This window comes from Cygnus olor, chromosome 3 (genome assembly GCF_009769625.2).
Source record: "Cygnus olor isolate bCygOlo1 chromosome 3, bCygOlo1.pri.v2, whole genome shotgun sequence".
NCBI classification, from domain to species: domain Eukaryota; kingdom Metazoa; phylum Chordata; class Aves; order Anseriformes; family Anatidae; genus Cygnus; species Cygnus olor.
Window position 1 is genome coordinate 49,474,127 of NC_049171.1, and position 25,986 is coordinate 49,500,112.

At 43.2% G+C, this 25,986-nt stretch overlaps 1 protein-coding gene and 1 long non-coding RNA gene across 2 annotated transcripts in view; both read right to left on the reverse strand.

The window, feature by feature from the left end:
- CDK19 (cyclin dependent kinase 19) overlaps window positions 1–10,162 on the reverse strand; it is a 126,741-nt gene extending 116,579 nt beyond the window's left edge. Inside the window, 1 exon segment of the mRNA XM_040553089.1 lies at window positions 9,912–10,162. Coding sequence (XP_040409023.1) covers window positions 9,912–10,039 — 128 coding nt within the window. The 5' untranslated portion in view covers window positions 10,040–10,162.
- Window positions 10,163–11,817: 1,655 nt separating this feature from the next.
- Window positions 11,818–25,966, reverse strand: LOC121068062. Its single transcript, XR_005818587.1, has 3 exons — window positions 23,199–25,966; window positions 17,983–18,035; window positions 11,818–13,337 (listed from the first exon to the last, which is right to left on the reverse strand). It is a non-coding gene; the product is annotated as an uncharacterized LOC121068062 (long non-coding RNA).
- Between the last annotated feature and the right edge of the window lie 20 nt (window positions 25,967–25,986).

The following is a 25,986-nucleotide window of genomic DNA, read 5'->3' on the forward strand; positions in this document are numbered from 1 at the left end:
GACAACAGCCTAAAAACTGACTTATTTAGTTTTCCTTTCCTGGTTCATGACACAGTGTCTCCTCTAAAGCATGTAGAAAGCGCAGATTTATCAGAGATCTGTCACACTTCTGCTCTTCTTTTTCTCAGATGTTTCAGCTCAACAGATTGAACACATGAAGTCTTCAACTCTCTTTACTAAAGCTACATGAAAGTTCACACAGAGTGAATGTAATTCTTAGTTAATAAACTAAGTTAGTTAATAAACTAGCCTTTATGTCCAAAATCTACAGTCCAAATCATTAGCAAGAAGCAAGACACAATGTTTATGAAGCATCTCCATTTTGCCTGAGGTTGGAGCAGAGAGGAAATCAGAACTCCACACAGCTACAAATGTCTTATTCCAGCCACTAAGAGCGTCCTGCTACTTCCCAGCAATTAACAAAGTCTTGAGTCAGCACTCATCTTATCTGTTCCCAAGGAACCCCAGTCAGGTGCCGCTTCCTGTGAACTTTAAGCCTGTGCATGCACTCTTTTGGGTTAAAAACTAGCTGGATGGCCAGGTCCAGAGAGTGGCAGTGAACAGAGTTAAGTCCAGCTGGCGACCAGTCACAAGTGGCATTCCCCAGGGGTCAGTGTTGGTGCCCATTCTCTTTAATATCTTTATTGATAACTTGGATGAGGGAATTGAGGGCACCCTCAGTAAGTTTGCAGATGACACCAAGTTGGGGTAAAGTGTCGATCTGCAAGAGGGTAGGAAGGCCCTGCAGGGGGACCTGGACAGGTTGGGTCGATGGGCTGATGGGAGGAGGTTCAACACGGCTAAGTGCCGGGTCCTGCACTTTGGCCACAACAACGCTACAGGCAACACTACAGGCCTGGGACAGAGTGGCTTGAAAGCTGTGAAAAAGATCTGGGGGTGCTGACTAGTGCTTGCCTGAACATGAGCTGGCAGTGTGCCCAGGTGGCCAAGAAAGCCAATGGCATCCTGGCTTGTATCAGGAATAGTGCGGCCAGCAGGACCAGGGAGGTGATCATCCCCCTGTACTCTGCTCTGGTGAGGCCGCACCTTGAGTACTGTGTTCAGTTTTGGGCCCCTCAGTACAAGAAGGACATCGAGGCCCTGGAACATGTCCAGAGAAGGGCTACGAAGCTGGTGAAGGGCTTGGAACACAAGTCCTATGGGGAGCGGCTGAAGGAACTGGGGTTGTTTAGCCTGGAGAAGAGGAACCTCAGGGGAGACCTTACTGCTCTCTAGAGGTACCTGAAAGGAAGCTGTGGGTCAGCCTCTTCTCACAGATAACCAGTGATAAGACCAGAGGGAACAGCCTCAAGTTGCTCCAGGGGAGGTTCAGGTTGGAAATTAGAAGTTTCTTCTCAGAAAGTGTAGTCAGACATTGGAATGGGTTGCCCAGGAAGGTGGTGGGGTCACCCTCCCTAAGGGTGTTTAAGGAAAGGTGCTTAGGGACATGGTTTAGTGGGTAATAGTGGTAGTAGGGGGATGGTTGGACCAGATGATCTTGGAGGCCTTTTCCAACCTTAATGATTCTATGATTCCATAGTGAAAACAGGCTTCTCTTGAGCTCTTTCAGTAGCCTTTAAGGGCAGCTTGGATCAAGTTTTACACCAACATTTTCTCCCTACCACTGAACCCATGCTAAAGGTAGAATAAATGGCATTCAACTGGTAATGGTCCTTTCTGATGTGAACTGAAGTTCAAATTAAATTTGGTAGTTCATCTATCTCTGTTTCTCATTTGGAGCATGACAGAACTGGGCCAAGAAACAACTGGTTATCCTCTGCAGTGACTGGTTTTAATCAAAGGAATGAACACAAAGCTAACTTTGAAGTCTGCAACGTCCTTGAGAACATGGCAACAACTCACACAGGAAGTCTGTTTCAGGAACAGAAGCACTCGAAGACACAGGCTGAAACCCACTGCTGCACCAACGGCACTGAACACAGCCAATTCTGAGTGAGCAAGGTGCTAAATCTTATCATGAAGCTGTGGTAATCCATGGAAGCATTAATACTGGTGAGAATTTTCTCTAAATGCCTTTGAATTTGCAGAATTCATGAACCACAAGACAAGAGGCTCCTCTTCTAAAAGAATCTGCTTCAGAGTCAAACAGCTCATCTGACGCTGCCAGAACTTCACGCATGAGCGGCCTTTGTATCATCAGATCTCTTCAGGCACAGGGGTCCCGTGAGACAGCAAAGCCACAGGAGAGTCAAGGGCACTCGTGGTCAGAGCAGTCCCAGCGCTACCAGTCTGGGTGCTCTGAGCACTCCGGTAAGGACAGGGAAAGAAAGGGGGGGACAGAAGAGGCAGAAAACCTTTTCTGGCCACACAGAGACAACTGACTCTTTCTGCAATTAATGCATGAGGAAAACAGATATATTGCTTCAAAACATCAGAGTGTCCTACTTTACCTCTGATGTCGTTTCCGTTCTGGAAGATCTAGCTTCTGCCTCCCAATCAATTGCCTATAACATTCATTTTCACTTGACTGTATAAGGAAATCAATAGCATCTTCCACTTCAGTCAGCAGGGAATGGCAATCGACAAAATAACCTTACTGTACACGAGGCCCGGTTTATGAGAACATATGTTTAAATTCATATTGTCTAAGGCTGTCCACAGTTCATACCTGTGCTCTTATTTACAGCAGATCCCCTACCTGTAAGTGAGAAATCCAACACTGCTAGCATGCACAGGGAGCTATAGCTGCTGCTTTGCCTATCGGAAAGCCTGACCTCTGTGTGGCTTCATCTACACAATGCATGACCCCAGAACTGTTGAAATCCATAAACTCTGTGGAAAACAGATGACAACTGAGGGAGAAACAAGAGGTTATGCAAAAGCCTCAACCTAAAATATTCATTAAAAAACTCCTAATCCCAAAGACAGAAGTAAACAGAAACAATGTCCTTCAGAGATCACCTGTTCCAGTAACCTCTGCTCCATCAGTCTTTCTCACGGTAAGAAAAGGTACTTCTACTTTCCAGTTCAAAAAATAAACATGAAATAAGACACCCATTCTGCAAAGATCAGTTTACACAACCTCAACAACACTCCTTTCATCCTTATCAGGTACACTAATATTTCATAAATCCTCTAAGAAAATACTGCTAAACCAGACTTGCACTCCCACAGAAAAGCCTAAGGAAACATTAATGAAAAATTCAGACATAGAAGTATCCATTGATTTAAAGGCTATCGCAGGATTTTGTTAATAACAACTAATTTTGATTTAAAATGTTTCCTTTTCTGTAGTTTATTTGTTCTTGAATCTACTGAGATAACTGAAGCTCAGAAGAGTCATTATTTCTAATACCCTCACAACTACCATTTTTATCTGCCAGTCATATATCTTATAGTCAAGTGATCCATATAAACAAAGTCCCCAGAGCAGGGAGGTCTTTTATAAACCTAAATTATTTAGATACATTCACTCATAAGTCAAGCCAAAACAGTAAAGGTTTTGTCTCTGCTATACAAGTAGAAATTGTTCTTCATTTCCTAAAGTGACATGCTGAGCTAGGCAATTTAATCCAAAAGCAGTTGCCCTGGACCAGCTTCAGCATTCCTTCAGGCAAACACACTGTTGTTGAAACAAATTTTTTTTTTTTTTTTTTTTTTTTAAGTTCTGATACCTCGCAAAAGAAACAAAAAAAAATGCAGCCTGTGTCAGTTCTTGAATACTACGAAACAAGCTCAAGAAACAACACATCTTTGAAAGTCAAAGGCAAGAGCTGAAAATCACTTCTCCTAAAGATCCTTTCCTGTATCATACACATGGACTGTACGATATCCTGAACTATACTTCAAGCAGCAGTAAGCATATGTAAATATAAACTTATTTTGCAACATAGAACTCGTGAGTTTAAAAGAGAGGAGAAAGATTTGGGTCAGACAGACAGCATCTGTACAAGTCACAAGTTTGATTAAGGCCGCAGGAGAGGCAAATGCTCTTTCAGGAGATATTTTCAAAAGGCATAGGAAAACGTTACGTCACTAAATGAGTCTCTAATGAAATTTGGTTAGACCACCTCACAGAAATTCTGATTACATGTGCAACTAAACATGAGGCATTCTCAATCTCAGCAATTTTTTTTTTCTTAAATCATGCATGATGTGATAATCTTGAAGGTAAGTTTATGAAAGAAACAATTCTACCTACAAAACAACAGATTAGATAGGATGACCCAGAAATACACCTACATGTTAAATTTCTAGGTGAGGTAGTTCATGTGAGAAATATTTAACCCCTTTTCTATCTTGCTTTGCACCTTTTTCCAAGTGGGGTGCCAAAAGCAATCTCTTCTCCCTCCTCTGCTCTCACTGCCTTTTCCTGTAGTGTTATTAGAAAACTCTTAACCCTCTCTCCCTGTAACAGGAAACTTCTTTTAAAAAAAAAAAAAGAAAAAAGCTAAATCTTGAGATATTTTCCTTCATAGCTTATTCTGGGCTACCTTATGCACGAGTCCTCCTCTGCAAGCTTGGCAAAAATCTTCATCTGCTTCTCTCTCAAACTCAACCTCTTCTGCTTCTCATCACCCACACTCAGCTCATTTCTTCCTCAATCTCCTACCACCACCCCAATGCCTCTGCACTTGCCCTAGCAGAAAATGAAACACCGGCTGAATGCTGTTTGCATTCTGGCAGGCCACAGGCCACACGGCTCATCTCTGTGCTCAGAGGGCAGCAGAAGAAAGGACAAACTCGCTATGGGGGAGACCATACGTGAGGGCCTGTGGGAAGCACTAAAAATTACTCATCACCACTCACACTGTCCTCCTGGGCAGGAAGCAGAGCCACCAGCATAGCTGGACTGCCAGCTCTCAGCGTGGCTCAATTATGAAATACTAATGAGCTCTTCCTACTTCAGGGGAGAAGGCATTGCAGACAACTAGTTAGACAAGTTTGTTTTAATTCGGTTTCTTCTCACACATGTTAACAGCGCTTACTGCTATAAAGTGTTGTCAGGATTTGCATGTAAGCCTCGTATTTAGGCTTCCTTAGCAAGGAGAGATCATAGCAAGGCATGAACACCTTTAGCTATTCAATCTTCCCCAAGATGGCAAGTTTCATCAAGGGGAGGTACAAATGATGAAAGTAAGGAGCAAAACACTGCTTCTCACGTATCATCACAGGTAGAGATGTTGCTGCAGAGAAAGGCAACTGTTCAGGATCCGTCGTCTTCTGACTGGGGTCAATATTGCTGTGACGGAGCCTGCCACAGGACTGTACTAAAAACAGCAACCACCACTGACAATTCGACTCACTTAAGTTCAAGACGCTGTCAAACAGAGAAACTGAAAATTAAGTAAATAACACATCACAGACTTTCAAACATGTTACAAGCACTTACTTGCACTGCTACATAACTCTCTAGTTTCACATCCAGGAGAGTATAATGCTTGCCACATCAAGGAGCTGCCTCTCTCAACAGTAAACGTAACTGCAGTATCCAAGCTCTCGGTTCCCTGGGATTTTTACCCCCAGCACTGTTCATTTGCAGCACTTAAGTCAACTCTGGTGCGAATTTCATTTCCTGACACAGTTGTGCTCTATTACTTCAGCAATTTAAATGCTGAAGAATAGCAATATGGGGAGAACTGTACACAAATTATTGCTATACTAATATTGATTTAACAGAATAAACAGACTGCCTCTGCCTGTTCTACATCGAAGGCTTTCTGCCACCGCAGTGATCTCAGCCGTAAGTGTGACCAGAGGCAACCTCTGAACAACCCAACTTTGTTCGCTGAAGCCACGGTGAGTCGCAGCAGGAGAAAGGCTGTTTTTCCAAGGCAGCTGTGCCTTGCAGCGTTCCTCCTCTCTCTTTATCAATATTTTTCACTTCTGCTTCAAGCAAATAAGATTCATAATATAAATAAATAAGTGAAAGTGAAGGTTCCTTGGCTGGCACCAAAACCAGCATTCCTAGGTTAGATTAAACACCTGCTCTGGCTACGGACTTCCCCTTCCTTTCGCTTCCCATGCCCTTTCCCTGAAGTTCACCTGACCTTGGGCAGACTTGGATGCTGTGAGCACTTCAGATCAGCTTTAAGGACTTCACGTTCACGCTTCTACACACCAACAACACACAGAAGAGAACAGGCTCCCCTTTAGTTACAAGTCTACAATACTCAAAAATGGGGGAGGAAGGGTGAATTTATTCATTTCCCCCCTCCTATGCCTGTAATTTACAATGATGTTTTTGAATCCGCGTCACTGTTCCCCAGTTTCCAGAAGGGAATTCTGTACTAGGCAGTTAAAGTGGAGCCTGTTTTATACCAATTCTTCTTTGAAACTTCAGTATATTAATAACAGTGCAATCTGACAACTTACAAGTTGCAACTTTCCTTTTAAAAAGTGCATTACTCTATCAGCACATAAATCAGTGCTCTTCGTTCAGCAGATACATTGTATTAATCAAGAGTGATTTTATTACTGCAGCAGAGCACCGGGCAGTGCCAAACTGTATATACTTGCCAAGCATTAAATGGCAGGGTGGTCATTGCTGTCATTCCCTGCACTTACATGCTTTCTAAAAGGCATTTTGAAACATGAGGATTAAAAATATTATATGCATTGTTATTTAGGAAAAAAATATATCATTCGTAATTGTATTTTAATAACCGCTGTTGCCCAAACCCAGGTAGTGAGCCAAAGAACAATAACGCAGCCACAGCACGAGGGAAAGCCGACAGCTCAGTTGTTTGCTTAAAGGCAAGCAGGAGCGGCAGTACTAGAAAGGTTTTATTCACATGGAGCACTCAGGACCAGCTTTGGGTTTTACAAGCGTTACATCTGCTACTGCAGAACTAAGAACAGAGCGGCCTGTTTCTCGCTTGGATCCTGAATCCCATTATTCCTGGCGTGTCCCTGACTAACCAGCAGCGGTACCTTATCAGCTTGCTTGCTTGTGCAAACATCCTCCTGCAGGTGAGCAGACATTCGGATGAAGGAACAGAAATACTCTGCAGTGGCCTGAACTTACAGACTGATCTTTCCCGAAGAGTAAAGGGAAATAATTCAGACACATACAACAAAAAAACAGAAATTCCAATCCACACTTCATCCTAAAAATTGCCTCTGATAGAGGTACATGAAGTCGAATAACTAAACACACCATGGCGGCTTAAACCGTAATCAAAGTACCAGCAAGGAATGTAACGAGGAGAGGTGAGATGTGAAACTAATCATACTTTCCTAGCCATGACTGGAAAAATTGCATTCTTTGTTTTACTGGACAAATGTGAACCAGTGTCCAAAGAAGCGTTAGCAGGAGTCAGCATGACGTATTTGAGGTACTACGCACACAGAAAAATAACAGCAGATTTTCCAGCTACATCAAGAGCTAAACACTTAACGTCGGCAGCTGAATTGCCATCCCAAGGTTTATCTGTATATCACTGTTCCCCCTCCAGTGATTTCAGTGTCCACTGAAATAAACCATGGGACAGCTTATACAGAAACCTGTTTTCCAGCCCTACTGGACTACAAAGATATCACTGAAAGTTTTGCAAACCCAAGTGCCTAATTTAGCTAAACACATAACAAAGGTAATACTCCAGACCTTGTCAGACCACACAAACACTTCTGAAGTAAATGGAAGCTGCAGGTGCTCAACATCTTTAAAAAAAAAATACGCTCATTCAGTACATGTAAATGTCAGACCAACTTTTTTTTTTTTAATAGGCAGTCAGGTTTGAACAAAGTCTTTCATAACTTTCACAGAAATCAATTGGCTCACTAGAAACACGCCCAGTGATACTGCATTCTAGGCTGAAAAAGCCAAACTACATTGCTACTTTGTTTAAAAACTGCTTTTATGCCCAGGCCATTCACTGAGATCTAAGCAATGCAACCATTTTTTTTTTTTCCTAAGCAAGCATTTTATCCAACAGCTTGCCAAGCTCTGTATAAACACATTTTACTATTTCATAAAGTTTATAGGCCAAGTTTTTGAAACATGAAGTGACAAGCTCTCAGTGGAATTTCTGCAGAGCTACATGGTTCTTATTGCTCTCAGCCCCCTGAGACTGCAAATTGACTATGAGAAGCAAGTAGCCAGGATCTTTTTAGTTGATACAAGAATGCTTTGCAAACTTGAAATACTGAAATAGTCTCTCTATGATCAAGCAAAGAAGAATCCCTTTACATGTGCCTCAATATCCCCCAGTGATCAGCACGCTATAAATATGCATCACTGCTGGGTTTCTGTTGTTGCCAGCACTGGAAAAAGTTTCTCTCTGTCGTTAAGAAACCCTTAAATTTAACAACTAATGGTAAATATGCTCTGCTGCACGTTTTAGGAAGCTTTATTAGCTTTAGGTAGCTTTATTTCATATAGAAATCACCCCATCTTAATTATTTAGGTCGCTCTCTACATTTTCCTAATGTCACATCTCCATTTCACCATAGGTTCTAATGTCAAACAACAGCAATTGAGAGTGAACTTACTGATGCTGTAAAAAAGGGGCTAACAACCCAGTTTCCATGCCTCATGAAGTAAAACCTCTGACTACAAAGTACAGTTGCATTTGTGCCACATTATATTGCATTTCAATCAAATTGACTGCCTACTGAAACTTTTCACTTCCTTTTACCAGCAGGCCTAATTACAGCTCAAGGTCTCCCTTGGCTAATCAGTCAGAGCTGGAGATAATCTTTTTGCCATGTTTACTTTTGGTTTATTGCCCATTTGTATTTCTAATACTATTATTTATGGATTTTGTAGACACGTTCTTCATGGTGCTTCGCAGCATCCATGCAATACTTGCAACAATGTTCCATTATTACTGAAGGAAATGAAGCAGATAAGTTATAGACAGACATCAAACTTTTTTTTTTTGGTCATAGAAAGAGTAAACTCAAAGTTCCAACTCTTTTATGTTTTTCTTACAAACAGCAATTTTAGGACTACTACGTCAGGGAGCAGCAGCAAATATTTTATCAGCATTTTGGGTATTTTTACCACAGCTTCCTCTCATATAACTTTTATATAATTGATATATTCACATGTGAATAAATAACTTAAAATTATAAAACCAAGATGACTAAATCCACCAATATTAGGAGAACTCGGGGGCACCTGTAATACCCAGAAAGGCTTTAAAGTTTCTTTTTAAAGTACGTTATGTGTAATTATTTTTTTTAGGTTGCAGAGCCAGTTACAGTCAGAACCAGAGCTCCTTTCTCAGCGTTCAGTCCTCCACCTGAGCTGGTGTGCTAACTTTCAGTTACTGATCTCTTTGATACTGCGTCTTCTTAACTGAGGGCTTAAAGTCGAGACACACATGAATGCAATTTACTCCTACAAAAGAAAAAAAAAGAAGAATATCGGGGTTTTTCTATTAAGTTAAAGCAGCATTCCATCAATCACTTCCAGAACTTCGTAAAACAAACAGAAAAGGGTATTTTTTTCATATTGAGGGGTTTTCTCTTTCGAAGTTTCGGTTGCCTGGAGTGGAAGGCTCTTCAGCTTTCTGCCTGAAGGGTACCGTGTGAGACCTGCAAGCATGTTTTGCAAGTCTTTATGCAGCACGGTTGGCACACTTCTACAGACACGGCCTATGTCATCGCAACGAAGGGGAAGCGCTCGATGGCTCTCGTGGAGGAGAAGGGTCACGGCCAGCCCCTGCACCTGCACGGGTGCCTTTCTGAGGCCTCGGCCCCGCTCCCCGAGGACCCGGCGGGGTCGGGGAGCTGCAGCCCGAGCCCGGGGCTGCTCCTGGCCGCCCAGCACGTGGCCGGGAGCCCCCGCAGCACCTGCGGGAAGGGGGGCGGCACCCGGGGGGCCGTGCGGGGAAGCCGGGCACCCCGCAAACTTCGGGGGGCCGCAGGAGGAGAAGGAGGATGAAGGGGGGGGGAAAGGGGCGAGGGGACCCGGCGACGGTTGCCGGCGTCGTCGGCCTTACCCGTCCTTGCGGCGGGCCTTGTAGACGTGCCCGTAGGTGCCCCTGCCCACTTTGCAGCCCTCGTACTCGAAGAGGTCCTCCACCCGCTCGCGCTCGGCCGCCAGCTTCGACTTGAACTCGTAGTCCATGTCTCGCCCATGGGCAGGGCGGCGGGGGGGGGGGGGGGGGGGGAGGCCGGATCAGCACCCCCGGCCGGCGGAGCCCCCTCCGGCCGCCGCCATCTCGTGGGGTGCGGGGGGGGTGGGGGTGGGGGGGCGGTTTGTTTTTGTTTTGGTTCGGGGCTCTGCGGCGGGGGGGGGGGGGGGGGGGGGGGGCGGGGGGGGGAGGGGGCGCGCGCCGCCGCCGCCCGCTTCAAGTCGGCTCCCGGCGGCGCGGCGCGGGGGGTGCCGGGAGTCGTAGTGCGGCGGCGGGAGCCGGCCCCGGCGCCTGCGGGCGGGATTTTAAAGCGGCGGGACTACAACTCCCAGCATGCCCCGCGCCGCCTCCCTTTCACTCCCCTCCCCGCCCCTCCCCCGGCCGGGCGGGCGGTGTCGGCGCACTGCGCTCCCCGGAGCCGGCCTGAGCGTGTCGGCGGCCGCGGGGAGCCCGCCGGGCACCCGGCGCTGCGGGGCGGGGGCGGGAGAGAGGGGAGCGCTGCCGAGCCCGGGGCCTCCCGCCGGGACGGCGCCGCGTAGCGCGGCCGCTTGTTTACCCCACCGGCTGCCACTCAAGGCGTTAGCCCCGCCCCCCGCTGGATGTCGGCCCCTGATTGGCCGGCCCGGCCCCGCCCCCGCCGCCCGGCCTCGGGGAAAGGGTTCGCGCCCGCAGCCGGGGCCTGGGGGCGGGGCGGGGCGGCCGTTGGGGCCGTTACGGTCGTTGAGCAGCCTGCGGGGCGCGCTGAGAGGATCGGAGCGGGCTCAGCGTGCTCGGCGTTAGAGCGAGGGGCGCGGGGAGGGTATCACACGGTGACCCCCTCTTAGTCATGAGGTGTGGTGCTTGGGGATCCTGACAAAAAGCTTCAGTACCAGCCGCAGAGATTTGGGGCAAAGGTGCTGCTACCTACAGGTTCACGTGTATAAATCACGTTTCAGTCAATTATCCCTTTTAAAATCACATTCCAGTCAATTATCCTTTTTAAAATCACGTCTCAGTCAATTCTCCCAGGATTTCTCTAAAAATATTACTCTGCACGCTGCCTTGCGTCACAGAAGCACCACAGAGATCAGACCTTATCCCAAGGTTATTTCTTGGCACACAAGCAAGCTATGGCCCCTGCCTCGTGTGCTCAACCCTACCTTACAAGTGGATGAAACCAAACGAATCAGATGAAGGAAAGAGTGGAAAAGGAGGTTGCACGTAGACGGAAACCATCCCATGCCCAGCCAGCCTTAGCTGGTTACCTGCATGGAAAGTTTTTCCACGTAGCGCGGCGGCTGGGAGGGGTAGGGTGGCTGATGGGGAGCTGTCGCTGCTGACGAAGCACAGGGAGGGGTCCGCTGCTCAGGGAGGCACTGTGTGATTACCAGCACATAGCTGAATCATGAGGTCCCGGCCAGGAGTTTGGTTCCCAAACCAAATATCAGTATCACCGTTTTGAGGTGATTATTTCTTCCAGAAGGCAATGGCTGGTCCAATGTGCCGGGTATCTAACAGTCAAAATTCTCAGAAAACTGTCACTCCGTCGCCAAAGTAATATTTGCCAGAGAACCACAAGTACATTTTATTTTTTTTTTTCAGCTGCAGATATGGATCTTTCTGAATGAGACCAGATCATGAGCTGGCAATTATCCTAAACACAGCAGAGAGGGGGCCATTTATCTTTCAGCATCAACATTAAAGACCTTTGCTAAAATTAGAGCTAACCGTTTTAATTTTGCAAAGCTCTCACATCTTTAGTCACCTGGTAATCAAATCCAACGTTGAGAAGAAAGGGACACAGACTCACAAGGACAAGCGTGTAGCTGCTGCAGGAGGTTGTGCTACCTAGGTGCATTAATCCAGACTTAAAGTCACAAGGATTAAGGAATACCTTGCTGTCAGTAATAACAAACTCTATGAGTTCCCGTTGCCCTCAAAGTAATAATTATTATTTCCCATTTTCATCAGTGACATTTGTTTTCTTCTCTTTCCATTACACCATGCAATGAAAGCCTGCTTCTTGCTATAATTCGCTGCATGTCTGCAGCCCTGGTTAAGAGGGCTGACAGCACACCCAGGTACAGAAGGTCAGCTGGGCTGACATTTGTAAGCCAAGGCAGCTTAATTCCCCTCTAACCTGTACTGTACCCGGCTCCCTAGCGCTGCAAATAGTTTTATCCTTTCTTCCATAAATCGATTATGCTTTGGCAGTCAGTATTTTGCCCCTCACTGCTGCTCCTGGGAGCCTGCCCGATAGAAACCTCTCTGCCAGGTGGAAGCCTTTTTTTAAATTCCAAGCCTGTGTTTCCGTGTGACCAGCCTACATCCATCTTTTCTTCCCATGCAAATACTGCCCTAAAGTAGCCTTTCCCTCTCTCCTGTGTGTGTTCCCTGCCAAAAGTATTTATAGACAGCAATCTCATCCCCTCACAGCCTTTTATTTTGCTGGACTAAACCAGCCGAGCTCTTCTCATTCCCCTCATTAACTCCCAACCCCTCTTCTTTTGATCATCCTGTGGTATTTGCCAATCCTGCAAAGGAGAATTTACATTAAACATTTCATGTAGCAAGCATGCCATTGCATCTTAAACATATGTTTTGTTAGAATCTGAAATGACCTTATGAATTCTCATAGAAACAGATAAATAAAATGCATTCCTTTTTATTTAGAAATTCATTTTCACTTGTTTTACCCTTGAGAGGTTTGTGTCTGTTTAATAATAACACAAAATGGGACTCCCTCTGATCACTGTACCAAAAATGGGAGTTTGGCTGATTCTAAGCAAGATACGTGAAAAGCAAAATGTTATCTGTGCTCCCATTCCTTCTCTCATGGCATAGCCTTACTTCCAGTTTCTGAAACCTTCTGCTGAAAATGTAAATGAACACGTAAAGCACAGCATCAGCTCAGCATCAGCTAAGATTAGGCCAGCTCAGAGGGCGGTAGGAACGAGGGTACCTCCTGCAGAGGTTTTATCAGTTGACGGTTAGAAGACGGGCACATTTGTCTCGTCTGGAAGTTGGGGCACACGGCAGGATTCTGCCTCAGCTCCATAAAGATGGAGAACGTCATCGTCGTCCGTCTGGCACAGCCGCCACGCTCGCTGGAGAGCAGCTGCTTGGCACCCCGTCCGCGCTGTGCCACGCGGCGAGCAGCGCTGGGCACATTCTGCGGGCTGCAGCAAACGGGCTGAGGGAGGGAGAGCGGTGCTGTGACACGGCCGCTGCTCTTCCTAGCGTGGTCGCGATACGGGTCATACACATCTTGTAGCACTCACTTTTTTAAAAAGTCCAGCAAACAGACTTTGGCTGAGTGGAAAATACGGGTGGGAGGTAAAAAGAATCAGATTGTATTTCTCCCCTACTTGGACAGTCTCCAATTACTGAACTCCACTTTGACACTGGTCCTGTTCTGAGAGACTGTACTCCCGTGGAAATGGCTGTTGCTTATTCAAAAGTTTTTTCTACCGTTCTTCACTCTGGTTTATTATCATGTTATTCACTTCTAATCAGAAGACAAGCGAATGTAACACTTTAAATATATAATGCCCTACCCTTTGCTGATTGTGCTGATGCAGAAATTCTGAAAAGCCACATCAAAAATAGAAAGTGAGAGGCTTGCAGACTGCAAGCATGATTCTGGGGGGCTGACAGCCTAACTGAAGATGCAGGGCTGTTGCTTGTTAGAATCACCATTTCTTCACAGTCTCAAGCTGCTGAGGCTAAGGAGTGCCCAGGCTCTTGGACAGGAAAGGTGTTTAAAGCAAGTCTGAAAGCTGAGGAATTGCATGTTCTCACCAAGTCTCTGTTCAGTTCTCCCAAACAGTAAGACATGCATTTCTTGTGAAAATAATAATAATAATAATAATAAAATAAAACAAACAAAATAAAATAAAAAGCAGAATTTGTTTTTTAACCCTTCAACATCAAGAGAGTGGTACAGACCGTTTTTCTTCTTTTCAGATTGCCTTACACACAAAATACACTTTTTTATTTTGTTTCCACTTTGTTTTAAATTAATTCCCTGTCTTAATTAGTTACATTTTCTGTCTTAGCCAACCACATACTCTTTCCTGTTTGTGTATGGGTGAGACCAAAAAAAATAATAGTTTTTAATTTTTTTTTCTAGGCTACATCTGGAAGTAGTTGCACCTTTTGTTAACTTACTCTTTGTAGATTTTACTTGTTAATCCAGTAAGAAATTTTGGATTCTTAGGGATCAGGGACAGACTTTTTCCAGTAGATCTTGAGTGGGACATTAATAAATGTATAGAAGCAATGTTTACTTACGTCAGTCACGTTGGACTTGATGTTACTTCTCATGCATCTCAGAAGCCAAAGGAAATGAGAGTAGAGAAAATTCAAAAGGAATAGCAGTCTCACATGAACTGCATTATTATCTCTACAGACGCAGAGAAAAACTAATGATTCTGCTCCAAAGTGTAGAAATATACTTGGGAATTTTAAACATATTAGCATGAAAGTGTGAAGAGCCTAATTAGAGGCTTAGAGCATGTCAGAGGATTTTTGGTAGGCATAGCTTAAAAAGTCTTTGGCTGTACATTTAGGTGTTTTAATTCTCAGTAAAACTCTATATTTTGGAACCTTTTATGTCAATTAACTTCAAAACACGTATATTAAAGGTATTAACTTTATACATTTAGAAAATAAAGTACAGCACTAAGGTGCTCTATCAAGATTTGCAGTAAATCTAGAGAGAGTGCTAGGAATGGAAGATGGGAGGCCTGACTTCTGCTCCCATTATATAATTATTTGGCTAGCTCTGTGGTTTTTAAATTTGTTTTTTACAGTACCTTAATCCAAATACTACTAAAATAGAAACCTTGTGTTGTTTTTCTTGAGTATAATCCAAAAAATGGGTCTCAAAATAGGCAGCACTGCTTTTAACCTTTTTTTTTTTATTTCTTGAGAAAAAGAGAGCCCTCACAAAAACTCACAAAAGCTTCTCCCTAACCTCTCTTTACAGACAGGCAAGACTGAACAGTTACCTCACAGAGACAAAGGAGTTCAGTGTTCAGCAGGTAAAAAAGCGGGACACAGCAAAGTAAATCAAAATAATTCTGCATTGCTTGGTGTGCAACTACGATTCAACCTTATCACTGACCCACCAGTGTCATCAAGCGTGTGTCTTAGCACACCCACTCACTCCCTATGAATTGTGAAGCAAGATGTATGAGCTTATTTCAGCTGGAAACACAACATGCAGTACAGCGTGCTTGCTTCAGTTTGCCAGAAAAGGCAAAAAGTCAGAGGATACAACTAACTAATGCCATCACGTTCACATAATGAGCCTGATAGCTGGTTTAGAGGGCCAGTCATTACAACCAACATAAAGCAGGGATTTAGAGAAAGCCTTGAACTCTAAAAATGTAGATTCTGCACTTAATTATGGAGAAAGCATAAACTCCAATTCTGAATATAGCAGCCAAAAATTTGGAACTGGGAGCCATGCAGTCAGTGTAACTGAGTTTCCTCGGCTTTTTCAATCCACGTGCATCATTGGCATTCCAGCACAACCACATTGCACCTACTACTGCTTCCCTTACGACGGTCACAGTTTTCAGAAGCTAAAATAATTCTAAACTTCCCTGTAGAATACACTGACTTTTTTTCCGTGAACTGGGAAAGACGGTAGTATATAATGAAAAATGAAAGATGTTTCTTTAATTTCTAGGGAAAATACACTTGAAGAATACAGAGGAGAACGCATCAAAACAGCCCAGTGGGACAGCTTTCTGAAGTTAAATCTGTTCCCACAGACGAAACAGAACTCTGCTAAACAACCTCAACCTTATCAAGTTCTGTTATTCCAACACAATAGTAACTGCTATGTTTTCAGCTGTTTCCACTGAGTATAATACATTTTGTACCAATTTACTGGGAGAACCCATCCTATGGATGGACAGCTATGGCTATGGAGTTGTATTTCATGACAAGTCTATAGGACAGTATTTAATTTTTATATTCCTTTTACCCAAATAGATTGTGATGTCCTTATTACAGCAAATGTTCAAAAGGGCTTTAATAAATCATCAACAGATAGGAGACACTGGACAAGACTGGACAAGACATAATACAATTCAGTTGTACCAAGTGAGATTTATGTATAGAAAAACGTCTGAGCGGTAAAGGTATTTACATATTGGAATTTTCTGGAGATAGTCTGTAATCATTAGATTAAAATCATTAGATATTTTTAAGAAAAGTTTAGATAAACCTCAGACAGAAATTTTGTAGGTAATGAAGGTCAATATGATGAGAGGAGAGGGGATAGAAATTAAATTTCTTGCCTTTTTTTTTTTTTTGTATTGCCCTATTTTTCTATGGCGCTCTGATTCTGTATGACATACAAAGGAGTGTCATCTCATGGACAAAGTTAAAAGACAAAAGACAGAAGTAAACCACGAGTTTCCGTGACAGAAAGGTTATCCCATATGGATTGCTTGAAGCTGAGTCATTCACAGCTCATAAATGAACTGGGAAAAGGAATGAGTGATGATGTGACAACATTTGAAGAACATATATAATAACTCAAATCTAAAGCTGATTGAAAAGTGCTGCAAGAGAGACTCCCATGACACCGTGTGAGTAGTGGTAGCTGAAAAGCAGTGTTCCAAAATGCAGTGTAATGCACATGAGGAAAGAAAAAAAAAAAAACTTGCATACGTGATGACGGACTCTAGAATAGCTAGTATCAGTCAGGAAAAAGTCTTGAAGTAAAGAAGGGGTTATGGCTATGTGCTTGCCCTTTTCTTGTTCTCTTTCATTTTTTGCTAGATGGACCACTGCTGTGAACTACTACAGCCATTCTTATCATCCAGTGGGGAGAGACTAAATAAATTTGGACCAGTTAGATGGCAAAATGAATGAGTAGGGGGTGATGACTGATCAAGAACTAAACTGATTTGAAAGAGGCTGGATAAACTTGGTTAATACAGTGTCATTTGTGGCTATTACATACAGCGTTTCAGAGGAAACTACCAGCTCCAAACAACTCAGCTTGGTAGAGGCTGAGAAGATGAACTGGCAAAAGAAACCAGCAATGCAAGAGCTGATTCCATCCTGCCTGGGAATGATTCTGAGCTTCGTGAAACTATGGTGGAATTAGACTTAAGAAAACCAGAGAAGAACTCCTATGTTGAGAGCCTTGATACATTACTGAAGTTCTGTTTTTCTTCTCTAATTTTATTATTACCTAATTCTATCCATGTCTCAGTGGCAAAATCCTAAATTATCTAGGTTCCAGAACTATATTTACAGCCAAATAGGAAATTACAGAATTGGCTGCTGGCTCATTATGCTGAAGAAGTTGAGCAACTCTGAATTTTAGAAGAAAGCCAGATGGTCTAATGGGAGCAGGAGCCAGAAGTGCCATTGCCATGCATTCTTTTATTTCTTTTGGGTCCAGGCTTTCTATCTGTAATACAAGGCAGCGTGCATCCCCATCTTTAGGAAAACTTTTGGATTAAAGTTCTACCAAAACTATCACTTAGCTTTACTAGCTATGTCCGTCCACCAGTAAAGAATTTGCAGTAGGCCAAATGTCAATCAGCCTGAAAAAAACAACTGACCAAAATCTTTTTATAGTTCAGGCTGTGATCTTGCCTCTACAACTCAGTAAAAAAGATTCTCCTGAGACAGATGCCTACTGCTAATGCCATGTAGAGAGAAGACTAAGCACCAACTGTTGGAGCAAACCTACTTCTTAAAGCCTTGCCACCAGACCCTCAAAATTTTATTGTCAAACACCTGCAGTGCTTCTCACGGGGTGAACTATCAAGGAGAAGGTGACTGGTGACTTTGGCCTGCCAGAAGGTGCAGAAACAAGGGTTTATGTGGGAGAAGAGCGGGATCGATGCATCCAGACGCGATAACTAGTGGCTCTTACTGCAGTACGTGAAGACCTTTACAGCAGAGTAAGAAGACTTCTTACCTTATCACCAGTTTCTGTGTTGTTCTTACTCCATTGTATGCATAGAGACTCAGCTAAATTAAAGAAACCAAAGGTATTAAATTAATGCACCTAAACTGAAGCACTTTCAACTGCCACATTAATGCTTCTTCGATGTATAAAGTGCCCTTGGTTCTCTATAGTCTGTGAGAGCATACTGCATCTGGCTGGGATGGAGTTAATTTTCTTCACAGCAGCCCGTACAGTGCTGTGCTTCAGATCTGTGACCAAAACACGTTGATAACAAACCCAAGTTTTGGCCATTGCAGAGCAGTGTTTGCCCAGCATCAAGGCTTTCTCTGTTTCTCACTGCCCCCGCAGCGAGTAGGCTGACCCAAAGTGTCCAAAGAGATATTCTATGCTGTATAGCGTTGTTCCCAGGAACAAAACTGGGGTGGAGGGGAGATTTTGCAAAGTAGCCATTGTTCATAGACTGGCTGGGCATCAGTCTGCGGGTGGTAGGTGATGAGCGAGTGCCTTTGCATCACTTGTTTCTTTTCTTTTTTTTCTTCTTTCCTTGACTTATTAAATGTCTTTATCTCAACTTTTATCTCGCTTTTGTCCTTTTAATTCTCTTCCCTCATCCCACTTGGAGCAGTGAGCAAGCAACTGGGTGTGGGTTGAGCTGCTGGCCGGGGTCAACCCACCACAAATGGGCAAGGTCTGGGAAAGAATGAGAAGGAGGGGGATGCATCCTACCTGGCTAATTGCCTTGCCTGACTCTTGCCTTCTGCAATGTGTATGGGAACTACCAAATCCCTATTACTAGGACTGCGTGGAAGAAGTCACAGTTACTTTTCTCCTTCTTATCTGCTGTGTCAGTGAGAAGATATTATGGATCTCAAAAGGATTCACAAACTGGTTGTTGGGGGAAACAACCAAACAAACGGGCTGCTTCTTCCAACCTCTAATGCAGGCATAGGCAGCCTATAGCTCTTAAATCGCATGAAGCTTCTGTGTGGCTTCTGCAAGAGCTACACCATATGACAGACAGGCAGCATAAGTACAGAAGTTCCTGCAAATTCTGTATGTCCAGCTGTTAGAAAATGCAAACACTGGAGCTGATGAATCTGGAACTACCCTGTTGCCTTGGACCTAGCTCTACTCTGCAGTGCAATGTCTGTGACAGACAAGTCTGTAAAATTGTTTTGCAGTTCGACCACTCCTTTGGCATTGACAAGATGCCAAGTGAACTTAAGCTTTCATCTCTCATATTCCTCATCTGAAACTTTGATACTGCACAACCACACTCTGACCCCATGACAGCCAAACTACAGTCTTCCTCTGATGGAAGTTTTCTTATCATTAGGTAAACTTGCAGCAAAATAGGCTCCTCCACCAACTCCGTGACTCCTGATGAACTGTAGGAATTTGGATTCTATGGGTGCATGAGCTTTTCAGGACTGTGTGGAAGAAAAAAAAAGTGGAAAGTTTTGGATTTTTTTTTTGTTTGATCGTTTGTTTGCATTTTTTTTTTTTTGGTTGGTTGTATATTTTTCCTCAGAGTGAAGAAACTTAAATTTTAAAGAGTGAAACTCATACACTGAGCTTCAATAGTAACTTATTGGAACTGCATTTACCCCAGAGTCTATTCTGAACCTCATTTTCACCATTGGAAAACTCCATTATTCATGTTTTGGTTCTTATGTCTATAAAGAGGAACAATAGACATCCTTAATAGGACTATATAAATTTAATTGATAACCTTGGACAGAAAGCTCAAAGCTCAAAGTATTAACCATTATTTTATTGCTATTACTTCATTATGGCAAAACGATAGTTGCTAGTGCAAACAGGACTTCCTTCATATAGCCTGTAAGTCCATCACTTACAATGGATTCTTTGGTTTAAGACCAAACAAAAGGAACTGAAACTTTAACATACTTGTTATAGAAACAAGCATGGCTTGACATAGAAATTAGTGCGTTATCAGTGGTAACAAACGGTAACAGTAGACAAGTATCAAGTTAGCAAATTGTTCATATGAGAGGTCCCAAATATTGCGTGTATTGAACTGGATGCTTATGGAAAGAAGATAAAGTAATATAAATAAAATGTCTTTAAATGGTGACCGTTGTGCTGGTTCTTTTTGGGTGTCAAGCCCCTTCAGTCTAATTTGGTCGTGCTGCGTTTGACTCGGGTCATTCCCATTCGAGTTGTGCTGTTGCGAAGAGGCAGAAATGAGGCCCTGGCTCCTCTGGATCTGCATGCCATCCTTTGTCCCTCCCCTGTGCCACAGCTCAGGCTCCCGGCCCATCATCCATCTTCCCTTCCCCCAGTGCCCCCAGTTCCCTCCTCCTGCCTCCCAGCTCCCAGCTGGTGACAACCACTGAGACGTGGCTGCTTTCTATCCGGGCATGTGCAGGCTGGCAGAAAAATAAATACAAGAAGTTTTGAGCTCAGGCAGCAGCCTTTCCTTCACGGTAATAATTGGAAGGAAGTGATCTTTCTTTTATGATTCACAAACTTGAAGGAATTTCAGTTTCTGTTTCAAACAAAGTTTCCTGTTTCTCTATCAAATGTAACTGAAATAAGCTCGTGGGTTCAAAAGTTATTAGAGAGGGTCTGACAAGATCAGTAGGCAAATGGCATTATCACCTAAACCCTGTTTCCTAAGGCGTACAGTCACGGAGAAGTGCCCTCTGATGATAAAACAAATATAATAACGTCGAGGACAGGTCTGGGCAACAAGGAAAATCTCGGTCTCCGGCATTTCCAAACCATTTAGAACATTCAAGGGGGTTCTCCAAAACCATTTAGTGGCATCACAGCAGAAAAACTATAATTGTTTTGATTTATCAGGATTAATACAGAATTTAGTAGAGACCAGGGCGGCATTTCAGGAGCCAGAACTTGAGTCTTTGATAAATGTCCTTGAATCAATTCCCAAACAATAAAATTGTAGTTTGTTGTCAAAAACCTAGGGCTTTTTATTTTGAAAAAAAAAAAAAGTATTCATAGGTGCTACTATTTGGAATTGAAAGATTCATTGGGAATGAAAGATTCCCACTGCCTTTAGAACTTCTTGCGTATGAAAGACCTTCTACTTGGCCATCCATAGATGAGAATCATACGCCATGTATGGGTGTGTTTTCTGCCTTTATTAAGTGCATTCTTCTTTCACATTGCCAACATCCTAGACGGTATCCGGCTTAAATTCAGATACAAAAAGAGCTAGTTTTGGCACAGCACAGGTAACAGATGGTACCTGTTCTATAGTATGATAAAACTGAATGCTTCCTTTTGTGTATAATATCTTTTCCTTGATATCACTTAAATGTTGATACCACATGTCATCCTTATCCCTCCCAGAACACATTAAAAGCGAGGGGAAAAAAAAGCCAAACATCAAATTCACCTTGGTGTGACTTTGATGGAAATAAGACAGAGAGATTAGATGAACTCAGTGGCTTTACAAATTATTTTATTTTTGTCTGTCAATAATTCAGTTTTCATTGAAAGTCTGCCAGGTCACTGAAATGGTAGAAAAAGCCATCTAGTGTCAAAAAGATGTCTAAGAAGAACTTAATGTGTGAAAGTAGTATCGTAGTTATACCAACTATGGATGAACTGGAAGCAGAGAAGTAGATGTGATAAACTCCTGGTGAGCAAACAGTACGCAGTAACCATAGCTCGTATTGGTCGGGTGGTCGGGCACATAATACACTTTCACAGAGGAGTGATATAATATAGAAGTTCTGAACATCTACATGAGAAAGGCTGAAAATAAAGATAAAAGATGGAGGAAAGTCCCAGAACACGGGGAAGTTAATTTCCCAGTTCAGTCTGGTCACGCAAAAAAGCAGATCCAAGTGCTATGATGTGAACACCCCAGAGCTTTAAGTGGAACAAATCCTGTAGAATCCCCTCCAGAAACTCATTCCTACGTCCATGAGCTATACGGAGTAAATTCAAGCGATGTTAACTACAAAAGTTGAATTGTTGTATGTGGTTTCTCTTCTGTTGACTTAAAGCTGTTTGTACCTGTTTATTTTACAATTATACCTTTAGGCCATAAGCACGAAGTAAGTTTGCAGACAATTGTTCCCTTCAGAGATGCTACCACTCCCTACCTCCTCCTCACCGACCTTTTGCAAAAGGCCACCGAGTCCTGCAGCTCTGCCAGCCTGCTCCAAAACGTGCCAGCCTGTGTCAGAGGAGAAGCTCCCAATGAAGCCCCCAAGGGGACAAGCCAAGGAGCACCGACACAAACCCTGCCACCAGGAGATGTGGGTGAAGTAACCTGCTGCTGGGGGTGACGAGCCACAGGACGTGTTATCTCTTCAACTGTGCCAGGTATGTTGGGAAGGGAACAGCAGCCCGCTGCCTCGCTGACAGCTTAACCAGTACAAACAGATCTAAACCGTGCTAAAACCTTGCCTACACACAGCTCTGTGTACTATTCTTGCCATATTGATCTGGAAAATCAATACAGCTGACGTGGTAAACACCTCTTCTTGAATAGAATACTATACATAAAACTTATTTATAGTATTCTACAGTTATTTTTTTACTGATGTGATATTCCTATAAATTTAACTCTAATACAATGTTATTTTATCATATTCTACAACAGGAGGTTGTGTTGCATCCTAAGCCGATGTAGAAACATCCTAAGCCAATGCAGAAGCACAAAAGAAGATAAGTATCTCATCTTTACTCACATCTTTTATTTATCTATCATCTCAAAAGACATTTTAAATTTAATCTTGTCTTAAATTATACTGTAACAAAAAGGAGTACAACTTTAAGTAGTTCTAGGAGGTCCTTATTACCCTAATGCACAGCAGGAACAGCAGGAAAGCTGCTGGGCAGGGCCAAATGAAGCTGGACCACAGCTGGCAGGGGCTGCGGGTCGCAAGGTCGCTCCCTGCTAGGTGGCATACTGAGGGGGGCTGAGAGCCCCCAGTGGTCTCCTGAATGCCTGCTGGTGGCATTGGAGTGGATACAACTTGAAACCAAGTGAAACAGCAGAAAAAATAGCAAACTTCTCATTTTAAAATCCTTCAGTTACACAACATATTTCTAAATGATGCTCCATATTTAAACAGTATCTCTTTCTTGAGAAACCTAGCAAAAGCCATAACTATATACAAATATATATTAAATGCATAAAGGCATAGCATATAAAAGTATTGCGTTTCTCTAATTGTAAGGTTTCATTAGCAGGGGTAAGATGAAAAAAAAAGGCTCCTTACCTGCTCTGATTCTTCTATCTGTACATTCACTTTGAGGGTGTACTCTGTGGTTGTATTGCAGGTTATCAGTTTTACAGCTGCAGGATTATTGCCCGAATTGTAATCTCCAGGTGCAGTTTAGCACCATGCCACCCACATATGTACGTAGTTTCATCAGGGTCTGTTCTTCCCTTTCAGCTTCCATGAATCATGTACTCCTCAGGACTTATCTTCCTGCAGAAGGAAATGAGCTGTAAAGCTATACACACACACAACAGACCTGGAGAAACAATTCTTAAAGGCAAGTAATTCATACTGAAGCCCTTGTCAGTGCCTGTGGCCACATAGTGGGCAAGTAGCACCATACTCAACCCAAGTCCCTAACAGAGTGTGAACTGTGTGACGGTCTTCCCAAGGGCAGCATCAGAGTTAGAGACTTCAGAAATGGCTTAATACTTGATAGAAGCCCCACCTAGGCACTCCATACATCTTAGGAATTCAAACAATTTGCAGCGCTCTGTTCCTGGTAGGAGGTTCCTTCTTTTAATCTCATAACAAATCCAAATGCAATCATTTTATTCCATGGGACAATTTCCTCGTGAAAAGAGCAAACTCGGATATCTTTCTCAGTCAGAGGATTTAGAGCTTAAGTCATTCTGAAAGCCCCACTCTAATTAAGAGAAAAAAGAAAGTGCCTGCTTGGCACCCAGCATATGCAAGCAAGAAGCTTTTTTTCTTGATTTAAGTAATTTAGATAGAGCAGCAATTTTTTTTAGGTGAGACATTACAAAAATCATACATGAGGACAGGAATCCATCTGCTATTTCTCGCCAAGGTTCAGTTTACCAGAATAAAAGCATTTTGACAGGTAGGTACCAAAAAGTGGTGGCATGAGGTGATACCCTGGTAATGATGGTATATTGTATCAGGGTATATCCCACAGGAGAGGCAACTTCTGGGACTGCATGCTAAGAACCATAATAGTTATTTAATCCAGAATTGCTTTGCCTGCCCTGGAGTTAATGGGATTGCCACTACCCTTTCCTGTTTTTTCCTTTAGAATAACCTTGCGTAAACAGAGAGTTTGATGGAGAGTGTACACAGCTTCCCAGCTCAGGAATCAGAAACACATGAGAAGGACCCTGAAGATAAACTACCCCTGCAGCAAAGATCTAGCTTTTCCTGTTAAAATTCAAGATACAAAGAAAGCTTGACATAAACCCTGTGTTGGAAAATGTTTGACAAATCTTGACTCCATACTTCCCATCCAGTAGCTTGAAACAAGTGGAGCATTTGGTGTTCTGGGTAGGTGGCCTGCAGGGGATGGCACTGCCTGTGCACTCTCTTGCATAGTAGAGGGCACTTTGCACCACCCCGTTTGTTGATAGAAAACAAGGGAGTGGTATATCCCTTTTTTTTCGAAACAGATGATCTCAGCTCCTGGCACAGGACGTTTGAGATGCATTTCTCTGAGTTCAAGTAGATCAACGTGTGGCCTGTGCAGTAGCAGGGACTGCAGCCCCTGAGACTGTCCTTTACCTCTGTGAGATGCTTATCTGTCACTGCTGAGACATTTACGCAGAAAATGCAGGAACTCTCAGCAGCTTGTCCAAGGAGTGTCCCTGAAAGACATAAATACCTTGTAGCCATTTGCATGAAGTTTAATTTACTCCATTCAATCAGTACAGACAAACTTGTGCCCCAGAAGAGCTTAACAAACCCAACCTTGCGAGAGCTGAATTTATACAAAAGCTTTGCTGTTCCTCGAAGGAAGTCCTGCTGGAGATGGGGTTTGGGAGGAAGATAATCTGTTGTTTAACTCGCAGACTTAAGGTGTATGAGAGTCAGCTGTGACTTCCAGAAATTTAGCATGAAATCGATACTGGTGTATTCCATTCTATGCACTTGTGTCATTAAAAAAAAAAAAATCAATAGCTGCATTATCTTTGGATTGCCTCATATATTGTGGCGCTGTGAGAAACTAGGTGTAGGAAATAAAACCTTAAGCCACCCAAAGCCACTGCAGTTAATCATATTTAACACCTGGCTAAACTGGGCTCACCCAGAGCTTTTGGGAGGGTTGGGAATAAAGAATCCTGCTCAAATCGCTCTGTTGTATTACCTGAGAGCCCAATAATAGCTGCAGTTTCTATTAGAGCCGTATGTAATTGTAGAAGCCATGGGCCCTGATCAAGTTTAGGACAATTTTGTACTTCTCATTTCTCTGTTCAAGCACACAAATGATACAGCAACTCTTGGAAGGGCCTCCCATTAATTTTTCTATGACCTACAGACAGACTGACTATTGATCATAAATCTATTTACTTTTAATTAATATATTTTAATTAATATATCATTATGAAAAGTACATGAGAGGAAATTGCAGAGAGTACGCTCTGCTGGTCAACCTCCATAGCGATGCCATAGCACCGAGTTGCAAAAGCTCGGTGCTTTGAGATTTGCTCAGTTGCAAAAGAGTTGTTTACTCTCTTTAATCTATAATGTAAACACATGTACTCTATGACAATTTCCTCCAAACTGATATAAAAGCTCATCTTTTGTGTTGCCTGAATAACATAACTTCCGTGAACAGCTCACACTTCAAGAGGAACAACCAAAACCTTCTGAAGAGCAGAGGGGAGAACAAAGTGCCAAGGTAGGGCAGGCACCAGTGGGGAGAGCCAGTTCTTTGAAACAGCATGGGACCAGAGACAGATTCCTGGAAGAGTCAAGATGAGTACAGCGAGGAAAGGGGAGAGGAGCTCAAGGATTTCCTGTTGCATTTTAATTTGAAATGTATGCTTTTTCA